General features: G+C 39.1%; 1 protein-coding gene across 3 annotated transcripts in view; it reads right to left on the bottom strand.

The window, feature by feature from the left end:
* LOC138355490 (very low-density lipoprotein receptor-like) overlaps positions 1-19,803 on the bottom strand; it is a 45,955-nt gene that overhangs the window by 11,225 nt on the left and 14,927 nt on the right. Inside the window, exons 4-8 of one of the 3 annotated variants that reach the window (XM_069310665.1) lie at positions 13,893-14,009; positions 11,549-11,680; positions 10,832-10,987; positions 6,677-6,772; positions 203-256 (exon numbers count right to left, since the gene is read on the bottom strand). In XM_069310665.1, the coding sequence (XP_069166766.1) occupies positions 203-256; positions 6,677-6,772; positions 10,832-10,987; positions 11,549-11,680; positions 13,893-14,009 (555 nt within the window). The remainder of the gene's footprint in view (positions 1-202; positions 257-6,676; positions 6,773-10,831; positions 10,988-11,548; positions 11,681-13,892; positions 14,010-19,803) is intronic. The other 2 variants (XM_069310666.1, XM_069310667.1) reach the window with 2 other exon arrangements.

The raw sequence follows: 19,803 nt of genomic DNA, 5'->3' as shown, positions 1-19,803 counted from the left end.
GTACTGTATATGCATTAAAAGACTGCCCAAATCCCTTAGTTAGTAGACAAGAGCATTACTAGTACCACTGTCAAAAGAGTAAAAGGTAAACGAAGAGGGGACAATGATATTAATACGGACACTTCAGAGGATGGAGAAAGGATTGGAGAAGACGGGGTGTTGGTAGGGATGGAGAGATGAGTACTAAAGTACTGAGACTTACTCTGCTGGATGGTCTGGTCATCTGGATATGTTCTCAGGCTGAGATAGCCAGTGTCTGAAATCAACAAAAATATGCATTTAAATTCATGCAAAATTAATTTTATACTTAGGAAAAATTTTATGCAAATATAAAAAAACAAATTTTAAGTGTGTGGCAATTACAGGAGCATAAAACCTAGATCACAATATTACATTACTGGGGGAAGCCAATAGTGGCTCCGTTATATGCTGAGATGGTTACCATAAGAACAAAGGTAACTGCAGAAGGCCTATTGGCCCATACAAGGCAGCTCCTATTTATAACCACCCAATCCCACTCATATACATGTCCAACCCATGCTTGAAACAATCGAGGGACCCCACCTCCACTACGTTTCGCGGTAATTGGTTCCACAAATCAACATCCCTGTTACCGAAGCAGTATTTACCCAAGTTTTTCTTAAATCTAAACTTATCCAATTTATACCCATTGTTTCGTGTTCTGTCTTGTGTTGATACTTTTAATACCCTATTAATAATATCTCCTTTGTTATGTCCATTCATCCAACTGTAAACCTCTTATCATGTCACCCCTAACTCTTCGCCGTTCCAGTGAAGTTGCAATTTAAGCTTTGTTAATCTTTCTTCATATGAAAGATTTCTAATTTGGGGAATTAATTTTGTTATCCTACGCTGGACACGTTCAAGTGAATTTATATCCATTCTATAGTACGGCGACCAAAACTGCACTGCATAATCTAAATGGGGCCTAACCAGAGCAAGATATAGCTGAAGAACAACACCAGGTGTCTTGTTACTCATGCTTCAATTAATAAATACCAGTGTCCTATTTGCCTTATTATGAACATTCATGCATTGATCCTTTGGTTTTAAATTCTTACTAATCATAACTCCCAGATCCCTTTCACAATCCGACTTCTCAATCTCAACACCATCCAGCTCGTATCTTGTAACTATCATCATTACCTAGCCTCAAAACTTTACATTTATCAGCATTAAACTGCATCTGCCAATCTTTTGACCATTTCAAAACCCTATTTAGATCAACTTGAAGCAATAGAGTCATCTTCCGTGTTAATTTCCCTACCAATTTTTGTATCATCGGCAAATTTACAAATGCTGCTACTCAAATCTGAATCTAAATCATTAACATATTTTATAAACAACAGAGGTCCCAGGACAGAGCCCTGAGACACACCACTAACAACATTATCCCACTCTGATTTAACCCCATTTATACTAACTTTGTTTCCTTTGGAATAGCCATGCCCTAATCCAACTTAATATAGCACCCCCAATACCATGATCCTCTATCTTTTTTATAGTATCACCGGCGCCATGCACGCTCGGCAGACTTTGACGTCATGGGGCCAATGGTGCGGGCGAGCATGCGGCGATGCCTAAATGTGTATATTCATTTCAGTTTTCTCACCTTAATTTTTGTGCTACATCGTTCGTTTTAGTATCATTGTGTTCGCAAATAAATTCCCTGCAGATGTATATGCATATAATGTCCAAAAGCCTGGCGAGACTCCCCACAGCAAAGCCTAAAGTCGGAAAAGTTACCGTGAGCGCACAAAATCAATAAAATGTGTATACTTGTTTCAGTTTTCTCACCTTAATTCTCGTGCTACATCGTTCGTTTGGTATCATTATGTTCGCAATTAAATTCCCTGCAGATATATATGCATATAATGTCCAAAAGCCTGGCGAGACTCCCCGCAGGAAAGCCTAAAGTTACCCGTGAACGAGCACCAATTTGCACACCATAACCTAATGTGTATACTCGTTCAGTTTGATAACATCAGTTTTCCTGTTACATCGTTTGTTTTGGTATCAAATTGTTCGCAAAATAAAGGCGCGCATTTTAAAACTAGTCCCATAATAGTAGAGCAATAACTTGAATTTTAACAAATATTTTAATTTTGGACGCTCATCATCTAAATTAATTATATATTTCCAGTGTTCTAACATAAAATTTCATGTTACTTTGCTGGTTTTGGTATCAAATTGTTCACAATATAAAGGCGCGCATTGTAAAACTAGTCCCATAATAATAGCACAATAAATAGAATTTTAACAAATATTTTAAAATTTAAAATTTAGACCCAAAAACGTATTTATAATCTTTCAAGTGTTCTGACATCAAGTTTCGTGTTACATCTTTCATTTTGGTATCAAATTGTGCGCATTTTAAAGCCGCTTATTTTGAAAATATCCCGAGGTCAATCGGATAAAAAATTAATTTTATACAAATATTTTTTGTAGTGGACGCAAGTCCTGTCCACAGCTTTTTTGTCTCAGGAGACAAAAAAATGGACGTAATCGGTGTCCAAAGCGAGCGATAGTGTTAATCAGTCTTTCATGTGGCACTGTATCAAAAGCTTTGCTAAAGTCAAGGTACACAACATCACAATCCTTACCACTATCAACTGCCTCAACTATGCTTGAATAAAAAGACAGCAAATTTGTTAAAACATGAACGGTCATTTGTAAAAGCATGTTGCGACTCATTTATTAATTTATGTTTTTTAAGATGAAGACGAATTGTATTCGCAATTATCGATTCAAGTAACTTTCCCACAATAGACGTTAGGCTAATTGGCTGATAGTTTGACAAGTGGTCTATCTCCTTTTATAAAAATTCTTACCACATTAGCAACCTTCCATGATCTACTGATTTATTATATATTGTAGACAATGGCTCGCAAAGCTCCTCTTTGCATTCTTTAAGCACCCTGGCAAACACTTCATCTGGCCCTGGGGATTTGTTTGGTTTTAGTTTTACTATTTGTTTAATTACATCTTCCCTGGTAACTGCTAAACTAGTCGACCTGTCCTTGTCCCCACACACAAAGACTTGTTCGGCTGAAGGCATATTGTTAAGTTCCTCTTTTAGTAAATACAGATATAAAATATTTGTTAAAAATACTACTCATCTCTTTATCATTATCCGTTATTTGACCTGTCTCAGTTTTTAATGGACCTATCCTTTCCCTAGTCTTTGTCAGATATAACTGAAAAAAAACCTTTAGGATTTGTCTTTGCTTGCCCTGCTATGCAAACTTCAAAGTTTCTTTTTGCTTTCCTTATCTCTTTTTTTAACATTCCTAACTAGTTGTATGAATTCTTGTTCTAAACTTACTTTCCCATTCTTAATCCTTTTGTACCACGCTCTCTTTTTACCTATAAGGTTCTTCAAATCCTTTGTTATCCACTTTAGGTCATTAGTATTCGATCTATTCAATTTGTATGGTATACTACGTTCCTGTGCTTTGCTTAGAATATTTTTAAATAAGTTATATTTTGAATCCACATCGAAATCCCCTTTTACGTCACCTATCGCTGGGTTCATGTCTCGCTCCAAGACCAGTCCACCCTCCATGCCCAAGACTTTCCAAGCTATTTGACCCAAAAAATTTCTTAGGCTATTGAAATCAGCTTTTCGAAAATCTGGCACTTTTAACAGAATTTTCTCCTACAGATCTATTCCATTCTATGCTAAATCTGATTTCTTTGCCATTACTGTTCCCTAGCTCACTCCCTATTTCGATGTCATTAATTTGTGTTTCCGCTGTTAGTTAACACTAAATTTTAATTATTATTTTCCCGCGTTGGTTCCTTAATGTGTTGGATAAGAAAGCAATCGTCAATTAATTCTAGAAAATCTTCTGCTACATTATTACCTGTTCTGTTAGATCAATTTATTCCACTAAAATTAAAGTCACCCAAGACACAAATACAGCTAGACCTAGATGCTCTAGATATTTCATCCCATAGGTGCTTTGCTTCCATCCTGCTCAAGTTGGTGGCCTGTACATAACTCCTATTATAAGATTATTTGCTCTTTCGTTTAATTCTATCCAAATAGTTTCTTCCACTCAGTTTTGATTCCCTCTTTGAGACTACATTTCAAATTTTCCCAAACATATATAGCTACTTCCCCTCCTCGTCTAATATATCTATCTATGTGAAATAGTTTAAGTCCATTTATTTGATATTCAGTTAATAGTTCTCTATTTTCTACATTCATCCACATTTCGGTAAGTGTAATAATATCTATTTTTTCTGTGCAGACAAGAGCATTTAAATCGTTTATTTTGTTTCTTAGGCTTCTACTGTTAATGTAATATACCCAAAGTGTATTGTTATTTTGAGGCCCTTCTCTTTTCCCTGATCATTTTGCCAATTTGTTTCTCCCACAAACACATACTTTTATTACCTCCTTCCTCCAAATCAATTCCCATACCACTGTCTACTAACAGTTTAAACCCAACCCAAACAAACACCTCTAACCACTTGTTCCAACGAGTTCGCAACAACAACCTCCAGAGTCCTCGATAGATGCATCCCATTCCGAGCATACATTTTATTTCTTGCATAGAAGTGATCCCAGTTATCTATGAAAGATATTGCATTTGATATGCAATATCTTTCCAGCTGACAACTGACACCAAGTGCCCTCAACAACCATTCATTTCCAACTCCCTTTCTTGGAAGAATGCCACATATGATCAGGATTCCTCCCTTGCTCCTAACTAATTCTATGGCTTTGTTGAACCTCTGTATAAGTTCCTCACTCCTAACTCATCCAACATCATTACCCCCCTGCACTAATACAAATAATGGGTTTGTTTCCATTTCCCGTCATAATCTCTTTCATGTTGTCAACAATATCTCCAATTCCAGCTCCCAGATACCAAACCCTTAACCTGTTCCCCTTATCATTGGCACAAAACGTCCTGTCTAAATACCTTACCTGGGAATCTCCCACAATCAAAATTCACTTAGTTCCTTCCTTTTCCTTTTGAACACGTTGAGGGACCTTCGTTGCTCTTCGTTGTTTTGCCTTTCGAACAAACTGCAGGCTCACCACAGCACTCGTCCTCTAACACGGCAAATGTGTTAGAAGTCCTAGGATATCAGTAGGCGGCTTTGCCAAAGTCTTCTTAAGGGCCCTGTCCTTTACAAATTGCCAAGACAAGGTCTTCTTAATACCGGTCACCTCCTTTGCTTCTTCCTGATGTTGTTCAGCTTTTGTACCTCCTCCCGTAGGGAATCCAACTCTGTCAATCTACTGGGGTCATCTACTGGGCCACACCAGCTGTAGAGTTCTAGAGGTCTAACCAGGGACCAGACTTAAAACTGGCCCTTCTAGAAGAATGATCCCGACGGGCCCAAAGGCACATGGAAACTGAACCCTGAGGGAGCCACACCCAAATCATACTTATACAGGGATGGAGGATATGAAAACCCCTTCCCTGTAAAAGAAGACCCTCATCAGAAAGAACTATGACCCATGTAAAGTTGAACGAGACCCCAAGGGCCCATATCTGACTTCCCCCTAAATCTTAGAAGCCACAGTTGAGGACAGAGCCAGTATCCTTGCCCACAGCCCGGGATAGAAAACCAGGGTCCAAGGAAGAGGTTTCAAAGGAAGTAGGGGCTAGCTGAAAGGAAAACTCCAAAGCCTTGGCAGAACCCACCAGCTCTACTGCCTCTGCGCCTGAATTGAAAGGGGCAACCCCATAGCCTGTCAAGCTACATCTCGAGCTAAACCCTATCTAGACTCGGAAACCCTCAGATGCTTTGGGGCCGGAAGCAGGGGGCAGGATCAGATGAAGGTAGTGGAGGTGCAGACAAGGCCATGGTAGAGTTCCTCAACACCTCCAATTTCAGGTCTCTAAACACGAAATGGGGCAGCTCCAGGGTATCCAATTGGGTACACTGGGTACATCCAACTGCGCCCCATGACGCAGATGAACAATCCTGAAACTCACATGAAGCAAGAGTAGGTTCGGGGAGGAATACCCATAGGATCCCCAAACTCAAAGGGGATTTTCAGGGTCTGAAAGGTAAATCAAGCAGGACACCCCAGGCACTGGGATTATTGTGCTGGACCTTAAAGTAAGCTGACACAGCCAGGCTCACACAACTCTGAAAGCAGACCTCGAAGCACTGAGAGAAGTGCTTGAAACATCAATGCCAGTGACAGCCACACCCAACCAATGTTAAGATAGTTAAGCCCCATGACATCTGACTCACCCTGGATGAGGGCCATCATAAGCAGAGGAATTCTAAGGGTGCAACTCCCGAACACTCTTGAGAAGATAACTCTGGCAATGCAAGGGCAGCGCTAGGAAGCACAGGTATGCTAATCCTGCACACATGTACAGTAGCTTCAAGCACACTCAAAACTTGAATCATATTACCACAGTGTACAGGAAATGCCATCAAGTAAAAACACCACACTAATTAGCTGAAGAGTCAGAACACCAGAGCCAGCACAGAAAAGAGGTGACTCAGTATGCACTACATCAGCTATAGAACTGGGAGCTCAGACCCCAATAGGTGGTGAGGTAATCCCCCCAACCTTCCACCAAATAATGCACTGAGAAAAGGCAAATTACAGTGCAGATAATGTGACAAGTGACAATAACATGGTTTTGAAGATGGAGTCTTCCACAAAACTTACCACATTCAGCCTCATCACTGCCGTCACTACAGTCTGTTCTGCTATCACAGCGCTTAGAATCATCAATATATCTTCCATCTGAACAAATGAATTCCCCTGAGATAGAAAAAGAAACTAAGAATTAACAACATTTAATAAATAAATTGTATATAATGATTAAGCATTTAAAATACTTTTTCATAAATATACAGTATCTAGAATTTTCAAAGAATATTATTTAATAAGAATTAATACTTAAAATATTAATTAATATATTCATATAGATTGCCTTGAGTGGTGTGCTTGATATAAGTCTCTGAAAAGTTTAAAGTAAAATTATGATAGTGGAAACAGAAGGAAACTCTACAAGTGAAATTAGTGTACATAGAAATGATAAAAGGTGGTTGATTAGCTCATTTAAATGGGATATGCTTTAATATATATGCAAGCAACACAGTATAGAGAGTCAGAAAAGTAGTGTACCTGTAAAGACAAAAAAACCTTCTTCAGAAACAAGCAGGCATTCATGAAAGGAAAGACCTGCAACCAAGAAACCTGAACCACCAAACCAAAAGTACTACACACACATCAAAGATGCAGGGCACGCAGGATTCCCACATGATGGCCGGATACAACACCAAACCAACAACCAATGCATCAAAAACTATAGAATGTACAAGATAAAAACTACAGACAAAAAAAAAAAAATATTTTGTAGTACTGGAATACTAAGGGGCATAAACAAAAAGTGGCATAGAGTAACCATAAACCAAACCTAACTATATGCCATCTAATTTAATAATATTTAATTGTGTTGGGCGACAGGCCCAACAGGCCTGTCCTGTATATATAGGCCATATATATACATGTTAGGCTTATATCAACATATCCCTAAGGTCAAACTACCGATCCTCCCCCAGGATGCAACCCCACAATAAAACTAACCCCTGGGTACCTATTTACTGCTAGGTGAACAAGGGCATTCTATGATAGGATATGTGCCCAACCATTTTTGTTCCTCCTGGGATATGAACCTGAAATTCCCGATTTTCAGTCGAGAATGAACCCGACTGCATATATGTACTAGACTGTACTAGGAAAAAACTAGGCCTAAGAAAGTTTTTGTTTGGTTTTGTCTCCTTTTTCAGTTCCACAAAACAGGGACTATTTTTGGGTGAAATAGTCTAATTTGTACTTACAGCCAAAGTAACTATCATTTTTGGATGACAGATTAAAACTAAACAGAAGCTGGAAACTGAACAGCTAATGCTGAAACCAGCGAGAGGATAAACAAGCAAGAGTACAAAAATAAAACCCGATTCTAGAGAAACACAAGTGGACTAAAAGTACAGAAGGCTTGAACATAGCAAAGAAAGCCAGACAATAAGGCAACAATAATAGTAGCAACAAAGAGGCTTAGCCAAAGCTAAATGGAAGACTGAGACTGTACACAGCATAAGATGATAGGCAAAGTAGCAAATGCCAATCCTAAGGAGACGTGAAACACATAGTTTAACAGCCAAAAAGTCACACATGCTGCTATTAAAACCTGTAAAACCTTCATTTTCTGGGGTAGTTGAGTAGAGGACAAGGTAGTGAAATAAAGGGTACTTAAAAAAGTGAACTCCTGGAGAGAATGTAAAACTGCCAGATGTCAAGCACTACAAGCAGCAGGAGCAAGGCAAGCAGCACATAATCCCGGTCCAGCAGCACAAACCAAAGCAAGTTTGTCCGAGTCACAACCCGGAAAATACAAGACAACGGAAACCATTGAAATGGGCAAATGCAGGCATTTAACAAGGACCCAGAAAAGGTAAATGCAGAAAAGGTATCATGCTCAAATCAAAATCAAAATCAAAATCGTTCAAATCAAGGAAGGTGAAGAGAACCAGTCCAATCAGAGCAACAGATCCTACAAGCTCAGGACAGAGCCAATATCCTAACCTGGTCCCTCTGAGTGTTGTTAGAGATAGAGCATCAGCATGGAAAACCCTTAAGCCCTGAGTGAATAAACCCACAGGCACATTCCCCCCAAAAATAAAGAGAACAATAGAGGGATAAATGCTTCTCTGTCTCTGTCAAGCTTCCAAAAGTGCCCTTCCCAGCCCCCACTCATCCTCAGCACCTACAGACCTTCGGCCCAAAACTGTTTAGGAACCCATACTAACAAAGGAAACTGGAATGTGAACTAATTGATGTACAATGAACAGACAGCTTGACTGCCTGGAACGAAGCATAGAGGAGGCTAGAGAATATGTGGCAAAAGTACTCAAAACAAGATACTCGATAACCTTCTAATAAAACAGTGAGAGAGAATGGCAGCTCTTCTCCAATCATATCAGAATGGGGACCGAGAAATTGAAACCAGGACGCCTGATCCTACAAACACAGGAAGATTACTAAATTAAAACTGAAGACTCCGTGGGTCAAAGTACAATACTCCTCAATCTAACATGAGTGGCAAAAGCTGAAGGGAAGACCATAAATGTCCAAAACCAATGAAATGCACCTCTGAAAACTGGCCACAGCAGTGTCAGGTATGGAGGAGGGTGTGGAAGCCAAAACAATCTGCTCAAATGCACAATTTGAGCACTGACCTTAAAAAGCTTTTTCTCTCCTTTCCAGGATAAGTCTCTTGATTGAACACTAATCCCAATCTTAACTACTTGGAAAGTGAAGGTGTATGCAGTTATGAACAAAAGCAAACACCTACATCACCCAAGGACACCCATTGAGACTGACCGAGTCAAAGCCAAAGCCCTGATCCTTCACAGGGTCAGGATCAAAGACCATACACAACTACAATCAATAACCACGAACAGGACTCACAATGGCGAGCAAAAAAATACCCTTCCCAGACATGAAAGGACTTGAGAGGAGTCAACTTGAAGATGAAGTTACAAAAACCTCACAAAGAAGATAACCCTAATAAGGCAAGGAAGATCCAAGTCAAATACCAGGGAAAGGAACCGTGACACTCAACCACCGAAAAAATTTAAGTGCAGGGCATATGGCACAAAACACAAAATGTAAAGTAGCAAATAGAACAAAAACCAGGAATAGCCCAACACAAAACAAAGCATGCCAAGGAAAGTCAACACCATTTATCTGCAGATAATTACCTAAGTGTAGTTACAGGATGAGAGCTAAATGTGTGTCAGGCAAAGAGGTGTGACCCCTGGTTGCACCAGGAGGTGAGTGAGGTAACTCGCTGATGGGGAACCATGTGCACCCACAGTCATTCACCAATACAGTATCAATCTTGAAGCTAACAGCAAAATACATAATTCTGGTAGTGAGTGTTTGTCTTTAAATTAAACCGATAATACTTTTAGGTCGATATGGGACATCACTAACACTGAAATGTATGTAACAATGTCATTAAGACTCCAAAGGGCATCAAATTGGGAGCTCCAGCCAGTTCCTATTGGCCTACAGTCTACTATTCAGAATTACCCTTAGATCTTTTTATTTATCAGGAGTTCTTTAATGTCTTTCCACATAACTTATAGGCAAGAAAAAAGGCCAAAGATTTATGCATTTTGAAGGGAAAAATTTATAGGTTGTGTGTGGTTTATTATTCCTTATTCCACATTCTACAGCAAGAATGTTTTGTGGGTTAACTTTGTTTAGCCATATCAAGCCACAGCTAGATTCTTCTCTGAAAAATTCCATCCATCAGCCAACATACTGCAGAAATATTGCTTGTTATATTGATATAAAAGACTACAATATTCAAAACTATTACCAATTGCATGCTAGGCCAATGCTGCAACCATCACAATTAAAAAATGAAGATAATTAGTAAATTTACTCTATGGAAATATTAAAGAAAGATGTAGAAAATCATCATGCTTTCAATGTAAATATCTGAAATAAAATTATTTACTAAGAGAAAGGGTGCCATATACTATTGTATTATTTATCAATACAGAGTACTACTGCTTTTCTGAAAACAAAAAATAATTAAAAGGATGTTATAACAAACTACTGTATATGGTCAGTTTAAGACAGCTATATTAATCAAATAGTATAAACACTTTAGTATTTTTAGTAATCAGATCTGAATGCACATGCAATAATATTAGTGCAGTTAAGAATTCTCATTCACAGCAACTGAAAGATAGATGAGAGTGGTATTAATGAATGTCCTAGAACAATGAGGAAACAACATACTAGGAACACCAATTGTAACAGGTGTTGTAGTGGAGGCTCCAGGGCACTCCTCCTCATCAGAACGATCATGACAATCTATGGTATTATCGCACCGAGCATACAATGATATGCACTGGCCATCCAAACATTGAAATTCGTATGACTGACATCGATCTGCTGTTGAATGGGTGAGGGTAACAAATTAATTATATTTTCATTAATGTAAAAAACTGTTATAAATAATTAATGCTGTATAACAAATAAAAATTAATCCACTATCACATAAATATAAAATTAATATGTATTTAAGATACATTATTACAGAATTAACTGAAAGCTAACTAGGAGCTGCACAGTATCTCAGTATAGAGTGAACCTTCTCAGGGCCCACAGGAGGAAACACTGACAGTACTTCAGTAAAATTAAGATTAAAAAAAATGCAGTGCCTATTTATTGTAAAATATAATTAGCAATGCATGAAAGAAGATTATATTAAGTTGTTGTTTTAGATTCAACTACTCGGAACAATAAGTTCCAAGTAGCATGGGCTATTGTGAGCCTGTAGTGGACTTGTTTAATATTAAATGCAAATATGATTTTGAATAATATGAAGGCAAAATTTTAAGTACATTTCAGGACACAATAACTTAATATCAAGGAACCCAAGGAAACGTCGAATGAATTTGTACTAAACTCCCAAAATTGTTTTTTCCCATAAAAAAATGTATTAGTACACACGGTTACCACAAAGAAGTTCATCAGATCCATCACTGCAGTCTGGTATCCCATTACAGCGTACATTCTCGGTCAAACAAGAACCATCAGTGCATCTGAACTCAAAATCTGTACAATTTTGACCACTTGGTTCACCTGAAAGTCATTGTAAATTATAAGTATATCTAATACTCAGCTATACAATCTTTGTTAGTATAGTCACAATTTAATAGCAAACCCACCCTTATGATATTAAAATTTTACTATTAAAAAAATTAATGGCAAAAAATAACCAGTGTTATATGTAATGAAATGCTGGGCGAGTCCCGGAGGCTCCCCAAAACTTACCGGGCTGATATGTATGTATTAGACGGTGGCATCATTCAATTCAATGGAGTTTGAGCCTACGGAGGACCATGAGCCAGAACCTGACCCCACTTCAGAGAGGCATGAGGAGCAATAGTGTATAGAAACCCCATGTGGTTCGAAGCATTCCATGTCTGCTATCTACGGGTTTAGGCACCCAGAAAGGTAGGTGCCCCAAAACAAACTACAGCTGGTTAAACATTGCAACCGAATGCTGAACTAGCAAGCAGAACTCCCCAATCTGAAAACAGAAAACAAGCATGACATCACTACAGCGCCGCTGTCTGTGCAGCTCTTCCCAGGGAGGGTAAATGGGGAGTCCCAGACCCTTCGCACCAGTTATCCACGCTCAGTTCAGAGGCTGAATGTCAAAAGACGCAAATAAACACCAACCGGAGGGAGGAAGGGATGCTGGGAAGCCTCTGGGACTCACCCAGAAAATGGAGTTTCATTACATTCAATGCTAATTTTCTGTGGAGAGCCCCTTCAGCTTCTCAGAGCTATCTAACCAAAGACAAGAACAAGAGGGACTTACTCTGGAGGTGGCCACCACTTGCTCCTCAACTCTAAGTCGAGACAACTGACTGCAGCCTGCATCGTAAAGAGAGAGACCCTCAACTAGCGCCAGGAATGTTGACAAGGTAACCAGCAGCCAGGCCCCTGTTCGACCTCCAAAATCCTCATGCCCAAATGTCAGCCCAAGACATGTTGCCAAAGACAGCAGCCGAAGCAGCAAACTTACGAACGTCATGGGCACAAGGATAGACCGCAGACTGGCTAGACCGAATAACCTTGCGGACGTCTTGGGAGACCCAAGCCCTGAAACAAGGAACAAGGGAGACCTCATTAACCCAAAGCGCATCCCCCGGCTACGGTCCTGAAAAAGCCAAGAACAAATGGACAAGACAACCCGATCAGAAATAGAAGACAACCGACCAAGAGAGAAAAAGGTGAAAAGAATGCTAGGAAACTTCATACTGTTGCTGTGACAAAGTTTGTAGGTAGGACACCAACAACAAAACCACCTGATCACCTTACATATGGTGATATACTCTCGTAAAAGAAGACCAGTCGTGAAGAGCAGAGGAAAAGACCGAACCAGCTGTATACTGTACCGGTCTGTACTGCGGCAGAGCTACGGGAAACATCTCGGGTTTGAACACTGAGCAAGCAGCTCGGTGCTTGAAACGCCTGAAACCAAGACTGAGCCGGCCACCAAGGGGCCAACAGAAATACTCAACTCTGGCAAGTCTTCAAATGAGCCAGAACCCGAAGCAACAGCTGGACCAAGATGAAGACATATAGGTAACCCCACCTCAACCAGTCCAGCCAAAAAGTGACGCGACCGCGATGACCTCGCAGTCGGGGAAGGGCGCCACATGCACTGGAAGATGCCGGGACTACACCAACATGAAGAGGTCCATCTCCGCGAGTCCATGAGTCTGGAAGAGCCAACTGAAGGAGTTGGCGTCATTCATTCCATGGACAGGGAAAAAATTTGAGACAGGCCATGCGCCAGGACACTGGACAACCCCCGGGACATGAACTGCACGGAGAGCCTAACACGGGGAGGGCTGCACGGACAATCGGCGCCGCAATAAAGTGTGATGTTTGCTTGTTTGCTTGTTTCCTCGGGATTGTAGGGAGTTTCTACCTCTCTGTTCGTTTTTTTGTTTTAGTTTCTTACCATGTGGGGTTTGTTTTGTTATGCTTACCTTTCTTGGTGCCTAACCCTGGTCGATGGCAGATAAGGAAAACCCCCCAACCACAAGGGGACTTTCCCAGGACCATTGCTCCCTGAAACCTCTCTGAAGGGGCCAGGTTCTGGCGCAGGTCCCTGGTAGATCTGAACTCGATAGCTAATATCCCGGTCTAATATAACATACATTAGCCCAATAAGCTCCAGGGAGCCGTAGGGGCTCCTAACAGAAAATGAAGAGTGTTAGGTAATTAAAATAATCTATCAACTTGAAAAAGCTGAATGACATGCAAGAACACACACCACACTCTTCTTCTTCTTCATCAGAGCCATCGAAGCAATCACTTCGTCCATCACATTTAACTCCCAATGAGACACATTCTCCAGATAAACAGAGGAACTCATTTGGAGTACATCCAGCTGGGGATCGGAAAATGAAAAATCTAATAAAGTATGGCTGGAAAAATTATAATTCTTAGAATGTTTGTGTGTGCTTGTTTGATTATATATTCTCAGAAATATGTTAAAAGGGCAAGTTAAGAATTTGTACTGAAGCATGGGATATTTGTATCAATATTTGTTGAGATTATATTATATATATATATACTGTATGTATGTATATTATATATATATATATACTGTTGTATGTATTTATATATATATAATACTGTATGTATGTATATATATATATATATATATATATATATATATATATATATATATATATATATATATTATATATATATATATATATAATATAATATATATATATATATATATATATATATATATATAATATATGTCGTACCTAGTAGCCAGAACGCACTTCTCAGCCTACTATGCAAGCCCGATTTGCCTAATAAGCTGAGTTTTCTGAATTAATATATTTTCTCCAATTTTTTTTTATGAAATGATAAAGCTACCCATTTCATTATGTATGAGGTAAAAAAATTTTTATTGGAGTTAAAATTAATTGTAGCTATGTGACCGAACCTAACCAACCCTACCTAACCTAACCTATCTTTAAGGTTAGGTTAGGTAGCCGAAAAAGTTAGGTTAGGTTAGGTTAGGTAGTCGAAAAACAATTAATTCATGAAAACTTGGCTTATTAGGCAAATCGAGCCTTGCATAATAGGCTGAGAAGTGCGTTTCTGGCTACTAGGTACGACATATTATATATATTATAGTAATAATTATAGAAACTTGATACTTAAATTTATATATACACTATAATTTTTTTTATATCATATATAATAACTTTTGCATTTTTTGAAGGAAATGTGGGTAGACCCCCCCTCAGTTGCTCCCCAAAGCATAGGCACTAATACAACATGGCTGACACAGTCATATCAGCAATCTGTGATCACACTTTGGCCTTTTGATTCAGCAAGGACCCAAAATCTTGTCCCTTCAATGAGGCAGGGAAGCATGAATGTCATAAAGAACCTCAACCAAGGAATAACCCTCCTAAATGACAAAGAATCATTGACAATTTTGAAAACTCTGGTCCAAAATTCAACATTGAATGTAATTAAACAACTCTTTCTGGTAGGTCCACTCAGTGGCTTCTTGAGCTACCTAGCCTGGTCGCTCAATGCCTAATGCACCCCCACCACACACTTTTTGTTACGAGGGCATACCACGACCAAATGAGAAGCAGAATCTGCTCCTCTCCATAAAAAACAGGAGTGTCTGGGAATACTATGGAACACCAGGCTATGGGGATAATACTGGAGGAAGGTAGAGCCAATGAAACATGCACAGACTAACAAAACAAACTTAACAACTATGCACACACTTGTTAGCCAGGTGCAACCACTAGTTTGTTACACTGCCTCACACTCAGATGGCAACAGAACATTATTAAATACCTCTTTCTGGTTGTCCCCTCTGAATCCTCCCATTCCTGCCTTTCCCTTCCTCCTGTGATGTTCAACGTTCTTGCTCGAGTGATGTATGAATGATTAGACTAGTTGCCATGGACCCCCGGTAGTGAGACAGTGGAGATAACTAGCAGACAGACCTGGACAACAAGTATGTACCTAATTCAAATCAGGGTTGCAAATGTTGTCCAAGCCTTGTTTTATTACATTTTACCTTTCTGGCAGGTTTTTTTCCATAGGTTACTATGGTGGTCTAGTACCCCCAGACTCCTCTTCCATCTATTGAGAGGGTCAGATTTTGGTGCTGATCTCTGGTAGGCACTTATGATTCGATAAAACCTGGTGGAGTACTTGAGTTTGGAGGACCCAGGTGGGGGAAGATACAGAAAGAACCCAACACACAAGTGACATTGTGTGTTTGTCTGTCTGTCTATGCCTGAGTCAGTCTGTGTCTGTCTGTCTATGTCTGAGTCTGTCTGTCTGTCTGTCTGTGTCTGTAATTACCTATGTGTAGTTACAGGATTACTGTTCTCTCTTCCCTCCTGTTCTCTTTCTTTCCCACCCCCATTCTCCTTTCCTGCCTCTTCCTTCATTCTCTTTTCTTCTCTCCTGTTTTTCGTTCTCCTTTTCTCTCTCTCTCTCATTCTCTCATTCTCTCTCTCGTTTTCTCTCTCTTTCTCTCGTTTTCTCTTTCTTTCTCTCTCTCTTTCTCTTTCTCTCTCTCGCTCTCGTTTTCTCTCTCTCGCTCTCGTTTTCTCTCTCTCGCTCTCGTTTTCTCTCTCTCGCTCTCGTTTTCTCTCTCTCGCTCTCGTTTTCTCTCTCTCGCTCTCGTTTTCTCTCTCTCTCGCTCTCGTTTTCTCTCTCTCGCTCTCGTTTTCTCTCTCTCGCTCTCGTTTTCTCTCTCTCTCGCTCTCGTTTTCTCTCTCTCGCTCTCGTTTTCTCTCTCTCTCGCTCGTTTTTCTCTCTCTCTCTCGCTCTCGTTTTCTCTCTCTCTCTCGCTCTCGTTTTCTCTCTCTCTCGCTCTCGTTCTCTCTCTCTCTCGCTCTCGTTCTCTCTCTCTCTCGCTCTCGTTCTCTCTCTCTCTCGCTCTCGTTCTCTCTCTCTCTCGCTCTCGTTCTCTCTCTCTCGCTCTCGTTCTCTCTCTCTCTCTCGCTCCCCTTTTTCTATAGTATCACAAGCAGTGCAGTACAGTGGTTAATGTATTCTGCATATTTATAAAATCAACAATTTACCATTTTAACACACGCTGCAATAAACTGTTAATCAGCACCGCATGTCGTTCTATTCTGCAATAAACACTTGTATTTTACTATTCAGAAAACTCCTCTATCTGCAATTTTTACAAAGTTCATATTATTCAAATAAATATTGCTGTGTAACACTTGCCCCCTTCCATGAATGCTATATATAGAAGACTGAATCACAGACACAAGGAATTATTAATATCAACGAAGCATATGCAGCAAGATGACAGCATTCTCAAATTGTACACCTGTGTTACAAGAGAAAAAAAAAAAAAAAAAAAAAAAAAGAGCGAGATTTTAACAGCAACCAAGTGCAGTGATGTAAATGAATCGAACCTGAGGTTGCGGGACATATACAGGGGTGGAAGGGAGGTTGACGTTGGTACAAAATTTCTCATCTTGACCTTCTTCACAGTCATCGTAACCATTACAAAGACGAGAGTGATCAATACATTCACCAGTACTGCATCGGAACTGACCATCGTAGCAAGGCTTGGAGGAATCTGGGATCCAGTAAGTAGTGAGGTATAGGAGGGCAATGGATTTACAAAAGCAATTAAGTCTGCAATACTACAATTATATGTAAGAGTTGGATTTTAAATATTATGTATACAAAGCAAGCATTTAGGAGAGAATTATAAGGAGGAAAGTTATTTACATCACACGATTGACACACCTGGACAACCTCTCTCATCAGAACCATCAGGACACTCCGCACACTATTACATATTTGTGTGCGGAATATACACTCTCCCGTATCACACTGCCACTGAACACTTCCGCAGCCTGTGAATCATTGTTTATTTAAACATATTGTTGTAGTTACATTAATTTTCAAATGGTAAAGATGAAGCTGAAAAAATAGAATGTCATTGTATCAATAAGATGAGTTTTTGTTATCACAGAATAAGGTAAACTCAAAATCATTAAATGAAGCATTTTTATATTCAGAGCATTTCTGAAATCCAAAGAAAACTGGTGCCACATTTTCACGCAAAAGCTTGATTAAATTAACCTGTACTGTTTATCATAATTCGATCTTATGGGATCAGATGCAATCTATCAACATATATTGTAAACACAGCATTAAATCTGACTGAATATCTGTTAGTCCAACCACTTGGACTGGACGATAGAGCAACGGTCTCGCTTCATGCAGGTCGGCATTTAATCCCCGACTGTCCAAGTGGTTAGGCACCATTCCTTTCCCCTGATAATTCCCTCTCTTCCCTCTTGTCGTGTTATTAAATTGATCGAACTGAAGCCCATGGTGATAGGCCACACATTTGACAAATATAATATACAATTTACATAAAAAATGAATTTAAGATGCAATACACAAAATATGATCAATTCATATTTTGCACTCTTGCAATTAAAAAAATTTGCATGTGTATATTTTACATATGCACACACAGACACTTGTATGGTGCGTATATCTCAAGAAGCACATCAATAAACTGGAAAAGGTGCAAAGGCATGCTACAAAATGGCTTCCAGACCTGAAAAACAAAGATATGAAGAGAGACTAGAGGCATTAATATGTCAAAGCTAGATGACAGAAGAAAGAGAGGTGATATGATCACCAATTACAAAATAATAACAGGAAATGACCAAATTGACCAAATTGACAACAAGGAATTCATGAAATCGACAACTTCAAGAGGACACAGATTCAAGTTAAGGAAACAAAGGTGCCAAAAAATATTAGAAAGTTTTCTTTTGTAAACAAAGTGGAAGATGATTGGAACAAGTTCAGTGAGAAGGTGGGGAAGGCCAAAACTGACAGTAGTTTCAAAGCGTTATACGACAGAGTACTGGGAAGACGGGACACCAGAAGCATAGCTATCATTCTGTAATTAAACTCAAGTAATTACATTTAGGCAATTACAATCTGGAACAAAAAAAAAAGGCTTTCATCAGAAACCTACATAACAAGTTGTTCTGGAAACTTTAAGATACTAGAAGAGTGACAGAGAGACTTCTAACATGGATGACAAATTTTCTAACTGGCAGAAAAATGAGGGTGGTAATCAGGGCAATGTAACAGACTGGAGAAATGTCACAAGTGGAGTACCACAGGCTTCACGTCTTACATCGGTAATGTTCACTGTCTATCTACCAGAAAGAATACAGAATTATATGAACATGGTTGGCTGAGGATGCTAAGATACTAGGGAAGATTAAGAAACTTGGATGACTGTCATGCCCTTGAAGAAAACCTGGATAAAGTAGGTGTATGGCAAATTACATTATGCCACGTGACAAATGGAATTTATTGTGAACTAATGCCATATTATGGAATGTGGAATAGGAGAAACACGCTACATATAAATTACGTGAAAACACTTTAAAGAATACCGATAAGAGAAAGTTCTAGGGTTGGCTCTAGATAGAAAACTGTCACCTAAAGACCATATAAAGAATAATGTAATTACCTAAGTGTAGTTAAAAGGATGAGAGCTATGCTAGTGGTGTCCTCTCTTCCCAGCACTCTGTCATATAATGCTTTGAAACTACTGACTGTTTAGGCTTCACCACCTTCTCACCTAACTTCTTCCAACCGTCTTCCACTCTGTTTGTAAGAGTTTATTTTCTTATATTTCTTCAGCAGCTTTATTTAATTAGTTTAAATCTATGACCTCTTGTTCTTGAAGTTCTAGGTCTCGGGAAGTTTCCCTAACAATTTTATCGATTCCTGTTACTATTTTGTACCATTTGATCATATTGCCTCCTTTTCTTCTATCTTTTGGTTTTGGCATATTCATTAAATGCCTCTAACCTCTCCTCATAATGCTTGTCCTTCAGTTCCAGGAGCCATTTAGTTGCATTCCTTTGCAACTTTTCCAGTTTCTTGATGTACTTCTTAAGATATGGGCACCATATCAGCATGTGTTGACAGACGCCACACCACACAGCCACTGCTCAGCCTTTCAGAGCTCTTCCACAGAGTAAAAATGTAAATATTCTCTTATTTTTATGTTTATCTTACATTTTACATACAAATTAATATTTTATTATAAAAATAATTTTTTTTTATTATTTTTTTTTTTTTTTGCTTTGGCACATTGGTGGGTATGATTATTC

Source organism: Procambarus clarkii, chromosome 67 (genome assembly GCF_040958095.1).
Source record: "Procambarus clarkii isolate CNS0578487 chromosome 67, FALCON_Pclarkii_2.0, whole genome shotgun sequence".
In the NCBI taxonomy this organism is placed as follows: Eukaryota; Metazoa; Arthropoda; class Malacostraca; order Decapoda; family Cambaridae; genus Procambarus; species Procambarus clarkii.
The sequence above is the reverse complement of the archived record's forward strand: the minus strand, read 5'-3'. Positions and strand labels throughout refer to the sequence as shown.